This window comes from Anopheles bellator, chromosome 2, assembly GCF_943735745.2.
Source record: "Anopheles bellator chromosome 2, idAnoBellAS_SP24_06.2, whole genome shotgun sequence".
Taxonomy (NCBI): Eukaryota; Metazoa; Arthropoda; class Insecta; order Diptera; family Culicidae; genus Anopheles; species Anopheles bellator.
Window position 1 is genome coordinate 70,426,421 of NC_071286.1, and position 13,660 is coordinate 70,440,080.

A 13,660-nucleotide genomic window follows, 5' to 3' on the forward strand; every position below is an offset into this window, starting at 1 on the left:
ATATATTATTATCATTTGGTATTTGTTGGATATCACATATCTGAAAAATGTGAAGTAAAAAACTTTTTTTCCATTTTTGGTCTCGTAAAATATGGGTGCGCGTTATACACGGGTGCGCGTTATACACGGAAAAATACGGTAGATTCACTTCTTGAAGGAACCTGGCGAGCGTTCTCTGTGTAAAGGGGAAAAGATGGCGCGTTCAGAGGCCGAGCAGTCCGTGTTCCGAGCGAAATCGCGCGTTCGGACAAATTGGAGAGATTGAGATTGTGAGAGTGTTCCATTGCGGGAACGACCCGCAACGCTCGCTGGAGAACCCCCAGTTCGGTTTCATTCGTGACAAGAACAGGTTGTTTTCTTCACTTCCGTCGGTGGAAACCAATCGTGGTACGGTGATTTCTTTAAATATTTTTCCCGTTCCCATGGTATGGAAAAAGTTGGCAAGCGCATTTTGAAACAGTGGCAGAAGCGTAGAGTATCTGAGAGTAATAAGAAAGGATTCCGGAACAGTAGCGAAAATAGAATGAAAAGCACCGGAAACACGTTCACGCAACATCTGGCGTTGATTGTGTAATCGCCTGGCGACATTCTATGGCCTTGTTTTCGAGCAAACAATTACTCTGGCCTATCGTTTCAACAAGGATCGTCCTCCTCCTGCTCAGTGTATGCGTGTTGTGTGCCCTGTTGCCGTGGTTGCTACCAAATAGATTGAAAAAGTGGTAGGAATATTGGCAATCGTAGCGAAATAATGCATGCCAAACATAAACTATAGACATTCTTCCAGTGCAAGTTGCTCGCCGCGTTCGGTGTAAAATATGCTTTTTCCGGGCTCGATTGTGCAACAGAGTAGGCCTTTGTCGGACGGTGCTGGAGTTCAAAATTCCCCATCCTTATGCGTATGCGCGGGACTTAAATCGATCCTAGTTTGCTCGTTCGCTCGCTCGTGTGTGTCTGTGCGTGTGCGCTGGTGTGTAACTTCTTCCTTTTTTGACAGGTGCGGGCCAAAATTTCAGGAAGTTCCATTCCGGACCAAATCCTTTCTTGTGCCGAGATTACCCGAACCGTCCAGTGATCATGATGTCCGCACTGCAGCAGTCCGCATTTCTCGTCAGCTTAATGCTGCTTGCAATTTTCGTTCACAAAGGTAAGTGCTTCCATGTGCTGCCGGTGGGGGGTCATGTGGAGCGGCCGTTCGGTTGGTAAAAATCCCGCTGCAATCGGAGCATTGCGGATCCTCAGTCCGTAAGAAATACGTGTGCGCCCTCGAAGGTTTTCTCTGGAGGTAAACCGAGGAAGACATTATTCAATTCAGACCTTAATTGGATGTATGCGGAGCGAATGGCCTGAGCCGGCCTGTGTAATGGGGTGCGTTCAGTGATTCACACGAGGCCAGCTCCTCCGTCACTAGAAGGATCTGAGAGGTCAGTCAGGCAGAGAAAGTGGCGCGCACAGTGGCACAGCTTGGTAATGAGAAAGAGCGAGAAAACCGGCGAAAGGCAAAGTGCTGCCAGGATTCAGCAACTCTGAAGGTGCACTTCCGCTAAGACTGCATTTGACTGGGCTGGAAAATGCCACAGCGAGTGTTACGTAAGCAAGGTGTGCGCCGCTTCCAATGCAAACTGAAAACCAAGTTGCTTCGATCTAACGACCGATTCGACCAAACAGAGAACGATTTTAGCGCAAGGGTGTAATGGCCACTTCATTAGCTCATTCTCTAGTTCTGGAAAACATTAGCTTACCAACCAAGGCTAGTCACTTGAGTGCGTCCCACCCACGGCCAATATTTCGGTCCGTCAAGGTCATGTGCTTACCAAATTCATCTTCCGCGTACCGTGGTAATAATCTTGATTGGCCTATCGCGTGAAAGGGCGCCTTGAACGATGAGCAAGATACCATTTATGATGCTTTCTCCGTCACGTGCCTTGTAACGGCCATTGATTGGATTAAGGTTGCAGCCAACATTTCAATGAATTAAATATAGTCGTCTGGGTTGAAAGAATTAACCAAGACATGAAGAGTTCTGCTCAATTGTCTCAATTGCTGGGTGGAATCGTGCTCCCATTATGTCACACGGCCGCCACAAATTTTTGGCTCCTCTCCGTCGAAACCAATGTGAAACCATCGTCCTGCTGCGCGCCCTTGAAGCGATTTCTGAGATGCGAAACTCTATCGCAAAAAAACTTTTACCCAAGCATTATGTAACTCGTTAGCAGGCCGTGACCGTTGGCACGTGCTTGAAAGCTGTTAGCGAGAATCGAAACAGTTTTAAAGGTGCCCTCAGTGCCAGCTCTACGTGAGATTCTCTTTGTCGGAAACAAACAGTATTCTGTCAGCTAATGTGCCGAGGCTGTTGCTCGGTGTCCACGGTGTTTTACTAGACGACGGAATCCCCTTTGCGGTGTGAATCTATGAATATGGATTTCTTGTGCAGCGTCTCTACGTTCTACGACAACCGGTTTACTGGCAAGGAAAATCGCACCCGGGAATGACCATTTTACAGGCGGATTATCAGAAGGATTAAATTGTAACGTGTTTAACGTAACTTCTCTTATCAGGGTCACCAGATGTTTTTTAACCCGATCGGGTATAAATTTAGACGCGTCTTGCTCGTCCTTACGAAAGAGCCAACGATGTTGCCGTTGAGTTTTTTCGGCCGAAGACTTGAAATTCATTGAAATACAATCAACATGTGAATGTTTTTGCTTTGCTGTGCTGATAACAATGTTGCGACAGTACGCGGTAGTACATAGGTCCATTGAAAAATGTCTTATCAAAGGAAATAAATAAAATCGTTGAACGAATCGAACACATTCTAATGCGCGGTGCAGAGCGAGCACCAGTGCAAGGAAATGTAGGAAATGCAGTGTGGAAGATAGAAAACGGGAACGGATTGCATTTATGGGGCCAGACCTACGGCTTCAAGATCTGCGTTGTGTGATTGAGTAATGAAACCGACCGCCTTCTAACGTAGCAGTCATTCTTCTTGCCCTCCCATAGGTGATGCTATCCGTTGCTTCGAGTGCAACAGTGCTGAAGATTCAACCTGCACACATGACAACCCGCCGGACACGATGTCGGTCGACTGTAATGACCATAAGGATGGCAACAAGTACACGTTCTGCCGGAAGATCGTTCAGATCATCGAGTTCCCGGTCAACAATCGTAAGTACCCTTTGCCCGAGGCTTATCCGTGTTCTCTCCTAGCACTTAGCACGACGGTTTGATGCTCTCGTTTGCAGTTCCCCCCGACAACCGGGTGATCCGTGGATGTGGTTGGGACGAGTCCACCTACAAGGTACCGGAACTAGGAACCGACGCCATCGTCGGTCGTGCGCAGCGGCCAATCTCACCCTTGTTCTATTCTGTTTCCTTCTTCTGCAGGGTAAATGCTACCAGCGTTCCGGATTCGGTGGCCGTCAAGAGGTGTGCGCTTGCTACGACGACAACTGCAACGGTGCCTCGTCCCTGTCCGTCGCGTTCGGAGTGCTGCTGTTCGGTGCGATCGCTTTCATGATTCGTGCTTAATCCTCTCATTGGCATCACCCGACACATATCCACCGGCACTAGTAATCTTCCGCTATGTTTTGTGTGCGTTTCCTCGCCCGTTCTATTCCTCATGTCCCACCACAAAAGAATCCCCCTTCATCCGTAGGGCTATGAGTTTGATTGTCGTATCCTTTCCAGTAACTTGCGTTGCTCGTTGAACATAATTTCTAAGATTGACGTTACGAATAGGGCTATTAGATGTTATTAGCACGATTGCCAATTGAGTGGGATTGCATTATGCGGAGCACAATGCTCGTAGATTTGGGCTCAATGCTGCCATAGTTTAAACGTACGGATCGGTCGGACGGATCTTACAAGTACCGCATGCCCGCATATCATGCAGTTGCAACTTTTGTACTATACGCGCGTTTTGGAGGAGTTCTTTTATTTTTGGTTTTGCTTACTATTTTGATAACATCCGTACCACTGGGCGGTGGGGTGGGTTGCCGGTGGTCAACTAGGCCGCGGTTTTTCAGTCGACGAACGTTGGCCAGTTCGCCTCGCGGATTGGTATGATTTTACGGTGCACATACCAAAGAAAGTGTGGACAGTGAATGGAACCAGTAACCGTTTGTGTGGGAAGAAATCTCGAAATTCCTTTTTCTTTTGTAGCTGTAGTTGTTATCTAGTTATCAGATGGCCATCGAAACGCTACTAAAACTTTAACTCATAGGCGAAAAACAACGAAACCCGGAAAACGCGTAGAGAACAATAGAGCTACAACAGACAAACGCACGGCAGAGAAGGGGGTAAAGCAGAATGGCAACCAAAAATCTATAAACAGGAAAGAATTATAAGCACGATAGTTGTTAAGCGACATCCCGCTGCAGAAGGCACCGGGAAATTGTGCCACGAACGGGCAATTTTGAAACCGAAGCCGAATGGGTTCGTCGAAAAACACACGAAAAGGAAATTCAATTTCCCTACAGCTGTGGTACGTAAACGTGTTACTAGTTTTCGAGATGTTTCATGTGGTGTGTTTGTTCGTAAAGTTGGAGCGCTTCGACAAAGATTTAACTAAACCAACAGGAGGACAATTCGTAGACACACACCGGTGATGAACTGCCGTCTTTTCTTCATACTTTCACAAATTAAATGTTTATTCACATTACTATACGGAAGCACGCACGGCCACGGCTTCGCGGCGATCGCAATAGATTTAATACATGCAATTGAGTAGACGCGCAAAACACGCAACAGAAGACAAAAATACAAAACCGGACAATAGAAAGCTTAAAATACAAAACACTACGTCAAGTCCCTTACGACACACGTATTTGAAAGTAAAAACTAATTTTAAATAAGCGAAACACACGGATTAGGATTGCTGGGACATAGTACTGTTTAAAGACATGTATGGCGCCAAATTAGCACAGTAAAAACATAATCTAACGCAAAAAAACACGTTATCAAGCATAATGTGCGACAACAATTGATCTTGTGATATTCCGTTTTGTTACACGACATCTTCGAACCCAAGACAGTGAAATAATAAATTGGAAGCTACACCCGACGCTCTTAACAACGCGAAACACTGTGTTGTTGGCTCATTTAGCACAATAGCGGCGTTGCGGCCATTTTACAATGGGGAAGTGGTAAGTATTGATTAGCATAAACTTTGTTCCGTCGATCGTTCGTGAAGCGCCTGCTAAGTAAATCTACAACTGTAACTTAAATATTCTCAGCATTGAAATGATGGCTCTGCGCTCAAGCCGCCTGAAAGTGAAGGTAGGTTAAATTAGGCAACGATTAATCGTGTTCCGTAGGTAGTACCAGCGAACCAGAAGGTGCCAATGGAAAGAAAACGTGATTGATCTCCCCGCCACAGCCTTTTATTTGGCTGGTTCTCAATGAATTCCCGATTACAGATCGTCTTCCTGTTAACGATTATATGTGCTTTGGTTTGTTGGTTTTTTGTTCGCTTCACTTTCCCACTGGATCAAATACTGAATAAAAAGGGTCATTTCAAATTCTTTTGAACGCACGACCATGGCAAAAAGGCTGGTTTCTTTGGTTTCGTTTCTTTCACCATTAACGGCGACTGTTTTCGAATTCGCAGTAACGGCACCGCCAGTATAAACGACGCTACCAGTGCTGCCAGAAGAGCTTACGCGTTGTCCAAACTTCAATGCGTAGCTTTGTTTACAACAGCAACGCTGCCGAAGCAACGATTCGCGCCGCGTACGGAATCGTTTGAAAAACGTTGCGTGTTTCTTGGGTTAAGAATTACTGTAAAGTATAAAACATGGAGACAAGCACATCCGGCCATGGGCTGGACATCGAGCGCTTGATAGCGGAAGTTAAGAAGCGGCCCGTTTTATACGACAAAAAATGCTCGACTTATCGAAGAGCCAGCGTTACAGAACTGGCGTGGACCGGCATTGCCGAAGCGGTAAATATGAAAGGTATACGCCGGAAGCGTAGTCGTAAGGACAGGAAACCCGACTACACCGTGTTGTTCCCATTCTGTTGCAGTTGAATCTTGCAAAAAGCGCTGGAAAAGCTTGAGAGACAATTTCATCAAACACTACCGGATGGAAATGCAACCTAACCAACAGCAGTCACAAGCGGTTCGAAGATTGTGGCCCTACTATGAGAGGCTACTATTCTTGCGAGACCACGTCGAGGTGTACCGGTAAGCGTTGCCTGTCACCTTTAATTGATGGGAAGTTTAACCACAAATCGTCCTCCGTTTCAGTTTGAAGATGATGGACGGTAGCAAATGGGAAAGCAGGCCCGCTTCACCGGACATGACCGTCCAGAAGGTCGAAGAAGCGTCCAACGAATCCATCTACGACGAATCTCAGCCAGAGTACTACGAAATTGACGAAGAAATGGCGATGACGATGGTTGATTTGGACGAGCAGAATGTTCAAGAACTGCAATCCGAAGAGGCTTCTTCGGCGCCTCGCAAGCGACCCTCTACCAGAAAAACAAGTGAAACGTGTGGCTTCGAGGCGGAACATCCACAACCGATCGTCGATCCGGACGAACGGTTCTTGCTGAGCTGTGCACCGGTGTTGCAGAGGTTATCGAAAAAGAAGAATGCCCTCGTACGGCTCAAGATACAGCAACTACTGTACCAGGTGGAGTTCGAAAATGAAGACACTGAGCAAGCGCCGGAAGTGGCCGTCATCAAGAAGCGGGCTTATAATTAAAGTAACGTTTTAGTAGCTTTCGCAGATATCGTTCGATTCGTTCGTTCGAAATGGGAATGTAATTTTTATAAAACATGCCGTCATATTGTATTGTACGGCAGCTAAAATGAATAAAAAATTCACACGATGCGTTTAAGTTATTCTCGCGCATATCAACTTTAATACAAAAACTGTTACCATGCCCACACCCGATAACTTTTTGACGTGTACCGAAGTCAAACCGCCGAGCCGTTGTTAAACTGTGAGACACGCCCCAGGATCAACGATTTATCGATAGCCAATGTTCAGCCGAAGATCGAACGATCGAACGAAGATCGATTTTTGGCACGGACGCGCTAAAATGGTACTGTCACACTCATTAAAACAGTATCAGGTGCTCGGCACAGTGCGTTACTGTGGAATAATTAATTGCACGTTAATTTTTACACCAAGCGGATTCGATGATGAATCTAGGTCCACCCCTCCGCCACTGGAGGGGAGCGATACGCGCAAACCGGTTTGCCTACGTCACAGTTGATTACTAGCTAAGTACAGAGCATGATTTGAAAACAAAAAAGCTGGCCCAGAAACGTTGCCAAACATCGCCAACGTCGTTCTGTCGGAACCGGAACGAGCATCCGGATATTTTCCGGATCCATCTTGCGCTAGCTCGCTCGTTAATCGCTTTAATCAGACGGCCGCTATGACGGCAAGCAGATTGTTTGTCGGGGAATTAACAATGATGAGCGAATTGAAAACGGTTCCGCACATAAGATCAGAACGGATCGATCCGTCCCGGGCAGTTTACCGTAAACCTTCAGCCGGTTTGTAAGTTCGTCTCGGCAGTAGACCGGTGCCATGGCAACCAGTGGCTTCATAAGACTAACGTTGATCGTTGTGATCGGTGGTGCTAGTTTGGGTAGGTGCCACAAGTAGGCCGTTTCGTGAAAGTCCCAGAGGCCCAAGTCCAAGAAAGTGAAACAGAAGCGGGCCGGCGGGAAGATTGTGACCAGTGCTTCCAGTGCAAGGCCGGCCACAAGGCCATTGAAGGTTTTTCTCTGTCGCGCAGATAACGGACCCCGTTCGCATTCCTTTCATATATCCTCAAACAAACTTAGCCCACGCACGACGCACGAAGCAATACTTTATCTAATTTCTCTATTTACCTCGGCATACGCTAAATGATTGATGAGCCAGCGGGAATTGGCATGTCGCTAGTTGTTGTGGAACCACAACAATTACACCGTACCAACCACTGTTCCGCTTGGCGCTGGGAGGTTCGTGGTTCGAAGGTGACTCTGTCGAACGGCAACCGATGCTCTGCGGACAAACACTGGTTGCGCTGATAAAGCACCTTCCCGTGCCATGTTCGACCAAGTGTTTTTTGGGAGCGAACAATGCTGGAAAAGTGATGGAAGAAGAAAGAGTAAGCGATACGGCGCAGACGGAAAATTCTGGTTCGAACCAACCTGGCCCGGCCGTGGTGCGTGGTAACTGACCTCGTTTACATTCCTTTACACCATCGGCTATCCTTCCGGTCCAGTGTTTGTTCAGGCTCGCGCCTAGTTTGCCGGTGGATTACGGTTTGTTTGCTCTGTGCTGAAGGGGTTCCTTTCACTTCAGCTGCCATGTTGGGCGAACGACGAGCACCAGGGCAAGAGATATCAAGGATAAACACGTTACACAATCGCGCACATTAATTAGTTCGATGAATATTTTTGTGCAGGACACGAAATAAAATTAAGTCCAGACTGTGGGTGAGCAATGTTCACATAATGAAAGGACCTTCAGCCTTGATGATTACTTTTTTTCCATCACTCCTGAGTGCCCTCTACCAATCTCTCGTGTACTGACCTGGCGTAGAGGTTAACAATGAGCCAGAAGGTTCTCTGTGCCGTTTGCGTGTTTTAACGAACCACAACCAAGCTCCGAACAATCATAAACAGTATCCCGCATTGCTCGGTGTTCTTTAGTGTGACTCTGTCGCAAAATTCATCACAAATGGTCGCCAACGTTTTTATTGTAACACTAGTACCAAGAGCACTATTGGGCCGTAAAATATGCCGTGACATTGAGCCATTGATTAAGGGCCACGGTGCGAAATATGCTGCGGCAAGACGAATGACTGCGAGCGAATTAATTATGACCATGGCTTGGCTTTGATTAGTATCGTTACGCTTAAGAACACTGTACGATCGATTGTTTCAATGTTTCGAATGGCTTTCTGTTTTCCCCTTTCTCCAACCAGGGCACGCACTTCGCTGTTACCAGTGTAACTCGAACGATAATTCCGAATGCAGAGCACCCCCGAAGTCGTTCAACGAGTCAGAATACGGTGACAACCGGACCGTGGTCGGTCGGTTACTTAAAGAGTGTCCTCGCGACGACGAGGGACGGGATCCGTTCTGTCGGTCCATGTTTGTTCTAGGTAAGAGGTGTTGATGGTTGCGCGTAAGGTCGATAAACTGACTGATCTTTCTGTCTTCCGTCTCGGCACCAGTCCTTGGCGGTAAGAATCAACCGGACCATACGCGGATTCTGCGAGAATGCGGTTACGTGCGACACCACAGACCCTGCTACAGCGTAGAAAATGGTGGACACGAGGAAGTGGTTTGCCAGTGCCCGACCGACGGATGCAATGGAAGCGCGCAGCATTCCGCATCGATCGTGGCTCTTCTGTCCGCGGGCGTCGTTCTTAGATTACTGACCGCCCCATTCTAGACGAAGAGTTGCTGTACAATTAAGTTACAGTTACTAAGTTACAGAACATAGTGTGCAAGAGAAGAGAAGTGATCTTTTTAAAAAATAATATAACTTAAGGACAAACTCAAACATCGAACTTGGCGTGCATTTGATTATCATTGAGAAATGGCACATAAAGTTCTGCAACAAAGACTATTTATTATTGTGGTGCTTGCCCTCCTCGATGGATCCACGTCCACGTCCAAGCAGGTCGTCAAGATCCGTTCCCGTTTAACATGAGATCCTTGAAAATTGCCACAATCATTTGAACACTTGCTGCAAAAAAGCGTTACATGTATAGGCCGTCTTCATGATCTACAAAAAATCCGTATGGAAATTATTGGAGTACGTATGGGATTCGGTGCAGCCACTCGGCGGTCAGCTCTGTTCTTACCTCTGTGAATGTTTCGTACGAGAGGTACCGAAAGCCACCGACGCTGAAACCATAATTCCGCTGAGCATTCGCCATCATAAACAGGATATCGGCGAGATCGCGTCGGACCCACTGCCTGTACCATCGGGAGGCGTACAGGGCATTGTTGAACGCGTTCGCTTTGGTTTTTATAAACTCCCCGCCATAGCAGAAGAGCCACATTTTGCAAACATTAGTTAACGCCATCCCGAAGGAGTTACTCTTGCTGTTAAACTGAACGTGGAACAGTGACACGCAGATATGTATCGTCGAACAGATCGTTTGGCTAAGAAATATGTCTTGAAAGATGCGGGAGCACTTGGAGCTAAAGCTGGACAAGAAACAGTTTCTGTAGTATCCCTGTCACTACCGAATGGCGTATTTGTGGTGTGGAAATACTCACTCCGACATGCGCGTATGAATGTCAAACATCTTTCTTACGATACGCCTTTGCTCATCCGGGTTGTCTGGACTACGGGAAACGGGAGGGCGATATATTGGAAAAAAAGGCTTCCAAGTAATTCAAACTTCTTACTTCTCTCCGATCCGGCTAGCGTACAGAATCAGTATCTCCAACTGTGCCGCAGAGTGGCAGACGAACAAGTAGAACGGCCCGTCGAGCCCCGCAAACATTAGTGCAATAAGGACGATCAGCGCGGCATTCATGATGTAGTTGATGATATACCACGGATGTTGAGTGTAATCAAAGAACGGTATTGAGCACCCGACCGGTAGCACCTGCTCCTTAACCAACCCGGCAGCGACCGGGTAGAAGATCAGCACTGCACAAGTGAACGTATATAACGCGCACGAGCAGTATACGAGGTTTCTGAGAAGAAAAAACAACCCACATCATCGTATGGCGTAAATAAATCTATGAAACAATATGATAGTTACTTAGCCAAACGATCATATCTTTTGCAAACAGCCGCCTCCACGGGCCCTTCAAGGTAGACACGATCGTCGAGCACAATCTGGATCGCCTCTTTGATGCTTGCGCGTTGATAGACCATGCTGTTAAACTTGTAGCACACTTCCAGCAGTGAGAAAACGGCGGTTATACAAACCACGACCTGATTCATATCCTCGTGATAGTTCACTCCATGCAACACAGACGCGAGTGCCAATATTATCGTCATGCATACTTGGGTGTAGAGCACTGACTTATTGAACGCCCCGACCATAAAGTCGTCGTCAAAGAGGCGTATAAAGGAAATCGTTTGAAGCCAGTGGAAAAGATCGTACGCCTGGTGGCGGTCAGTCCACTTCGTACGGAACACCACCTGCATACGCAACTTTCGGAAACACTCCATCGGGGGATCTTCACTATCTCGGTCTCAGGGCAAGGATAAAACTCAGCTCAACTCAACTTGTAAGTCAAATATATACCCAATCCGATCACACGTTGAAATGATGAACACATAGCATTCGCATCAGAAGTTCCCAACTGGATTATTCATACTCGAACTGATTAACAAAATTACTGCGGAATCGAATTGCGATACCTCGACACCCGTGGCGGTATGTTTGCCATTTGTTCTAAGTAAATATTTATCGTGCCGATATGAAGAAGTCTAGCATTTTTCCGCATCGATCGATTGACGCGAGTGGCCAACAAGACGATTGGTTAAAACAAAGAACTGGCTCGTCCTTCGGTCCATACGCCTGAGGAACATTTTATGTTTTATTCATCCTTCCAAGGCCATGCTAAAACGTTAGCCTCATCTTGGCTCTGCGTTCCGAGCAGCATGAGTAAAGTCGGTTAGAGGCTCACCTTCGCAGTGCGGCTCCGTTTTCTTTTGTATTAAATAAAATTTCTGGAAGGTTCACGTTAGAAAAAAAAAATGACAGACGGCAGAGCTAGAAACGAATACCTCGACATAAAACTGACCGGCGGGAAGAAGCGTCTCCTAGCACTTTCTATTCTGGGCGGACACTTTTCATCGTCTCTGGCAAATGAAAGTAATTTTTATCATTCTCGACACCCAGGCTCTTAATCTTCGTATTTTCATCTGGGACCAAACCGACCAAGCTGGACCAACAACAAAATGCTCTTCCGCGAAATAAACGAGCACAGAGGCGCCCGCAGCCAAAAATGGCACACGCAGTCGACGGACGGAGGCGCCTTCCCTATGCCAAGTGCTATTTTTTGACGAGACCCCGGAAAAGACAAAGCTCGTCCGATGCTCGTCACCACATCGGTATGCTGTTGCGTTGGCTGGTTTTTGCCCCATCGGAATGACCCATCTCGTCGGGCGGCAGAATTAAGAACGCGAGCCGCCGGGCGCCGGGCGAACGTCCTGGCGAGAGCGCCCGGCGCCCGATGGCAGAGTGGGATGAAAATAAAAGTTTGGGGGCGCCACGATGACGTTTCAAATCTTGTGCTCTCGCCAGTGTGGCGCCAACGCCGCCAACGAGCTCCGCGACTGTGGTTCTGGTCCACTTCGGTTCTGGCTTTGCCGCGAGTTTTTCCGTTGCATCGAGGATTCGGATCGTGCGGATTCATTTTGTTTGATTTCTCGACCCGCGCTCTGGTAGTGGTGTCCGCCACACTACCATGCGTGTGGCTTTGGTGCGTGTGATGGGTGAAAATGGAACTGGGCACTGCGTGTTTAATCACATCAGGTTCCGCAACAAATAGAATATTGATTTAAGCAGCACAAAAAAAGGAACAGGATGTGCCGGTTGATATTGATATTCCGGTAGCGTCCGTGTCGTCACTTCGAATGATATATTAACCTCGCGTAAATCCAAACACGGCGCGGCACGCTGTGAAGAAAGTGAAAACATCGCGAACCGGAAGGGGCCACCCGTGGTTCCGATTTGTTTTTCTTTAATTCGCCCCGGTGCATCGGGCTTCGTTTTACGACCGGCTTTTTACTTTGTAAGTCCGTTTTTTCGTGGGACGACAAACGAGGATTGGGAAAACATTTTGCCTGTCCCAATGTGAATGTTGTCGTTCCGGCCGTCGAGTCCGTCCGGCGTTACGCAACTTCGCAGAGCAAACATCCTATTTGTCGCATCCTCTCTGTGGGATGATTTCTGATTCATGTCGCAAGATTTTTTTCGGATGTTTTATGCTTTAAGAGCAACATCTTTTTGTGAAAAAGCTGCTATACTGCTAGGTCAGTAAATAATAAATACAGCTATAAATATATAATAAATATAAATATTGTTTCCTTGGTAGATGACTTTAATGATCGATATATCGTGAAGTATCGATCGTACAGTTTCAAGTTTAGGATTGTTTTATAGCTGATACTTTACACTTAAAAAAATGCTTTATTGTTTATTGTTTGTTCCATTCGTTTGTGAGTTACAGGTGGTAAACAATGGAAGTTACCAAAGAGAAAATTGGGTACATTTTACTGTTTTTCTTTGAAAAAGACCAAAATTTAAGCTGCTCAAATTTCGCATGTTGTTTGTGGTACCGATACTCTAACGGCAAGTGGTGACAAATTTTGGTTTGGTTGACCCGTTTCAGTTATTTTTTATGTTAAAGCCTAGCCAGACACGTCATCGAAAATGTTGACAAAATCACAGAAATAATCAAAGTCCATCGACATGTTAGTAATCAGAGCATCGGCCAGAAGCTAAAGATCAATCATCGAACAGGTTAAAGCCGTTTGCGCAAAACTGGATTCACAAAGAAGGTCAATGTTTGGGGCCACCCTATTTACACCAAAAAGCATAATTGCCCGAATTACCATCTGCGCAGTTTAACGGAATGAACTCGAACTTGAACTGGCCGTCAACTCACATCACTTGGAATCAGTTACTTTCGTGTGGCTAAACACTAAATTGAGATCTCTATTGTCGATTA

The 13,660-nt window shown here is 46.6% G+C and overlaps 4 protein-coding genes across 5 annotated transcripts; 3 read left to right on the forward strand and 1 right to left on the reverse strand.

Annotated features, from left to right (window-relative positions):
- Window positions 1-252: 252 nt before the first annotated feature.
- On the forward strand, window positions 253-5,078 carry LOC131206874 (uncharacterized). Of its 2 annotated transcripts, none has more exons than XM_058199458.1 (5): window positions 253-387; window positions 995-1,144; window positions 2,998-3,162; window positions 3,240-3,295; window positions 3,382-5,078. In XM_058199458.1, the coding sequence occupies exons 2-5, from the start codon at window positions 1,075-1,077 to the stop codon at window positions 3,523-3,525; spliced, it is 435 nt and encodes a 144-aa protein (XP_058055441.1). In that variant the 5' UTR covers window positions 253-387; window positions 995-1,074; the 3' UTR covers window positions 3,526-5,078. The 2 variants fall into 2 exon arrangements, with proteins under 2 accessions (XP_058055441.1, XP_058055442.1); XM_058199459.1 differs by having other exon boundaries at window positions 348-425.
- Window positions 5,079-5,753: 675 nt separating this feature from the next.
- LOC131207950 (uncharacterized) lies at window positions 5,754-6,704 on the forward strand. Its single transcript, XM_058200586.1, has 3 exons — window positions 5,754-5,951; window positions 6,022-6,181; window positions 6,245-6,704. Exons 1-3 carry the CDS (start codon window positions 5,792-5,794, stop codon window positions 6,702-6,704), a joined length of 780 nt encoding a protein of 259 aa, XP_058056569.1. The 5' UTR covers window positions 5,754-5,791.
- Window positions 6,705-7,541: 837 nt separating this feature from the next.
- LOC131207952 (uncharacterized) lies at window positions 7,542-9,404 on the forward strand. The gene is made up of 3 exons (XM_058200587.1): window positions 7,542-7,602; window positions 8,932-9,111; window positions 9,184-9,404. The coding sequence occupies exons 1-3, from the start codon at window positions 7,542-7,544 to the stop codon at window positions 9,402-9,404; spliced, it is 462 nt and encodes a 153-aa protein (XP_058056570.1).
- A 282-nt stretch (window positions 9,405-9,686) lies between these two features.
- On the reverse strand, window positions 9,687-10,750 carry LOC131207953 (odorant receptor 63a-like). Its single transcript, XM_058200588.1, has 5 exons — window positions 10,735-10,750; window positions 10,373-10,619; window positions 10,241-10,309; window positions 9,820-10,168; window positions 9,687-9,740 (listed from the first exon to the last, which is right to left on the reverse strand). The coding sequence occupies exons 1-5, from the start codon at window positions 10,748-10,750 to the stop codon at window positions 9,687-9,689; spliced, it is 735 nt and encodes a 244-aa protein (XP_058056571.1).
- Window positions 10,751-13,660: the final 2,910 nt, after the last annotated feature.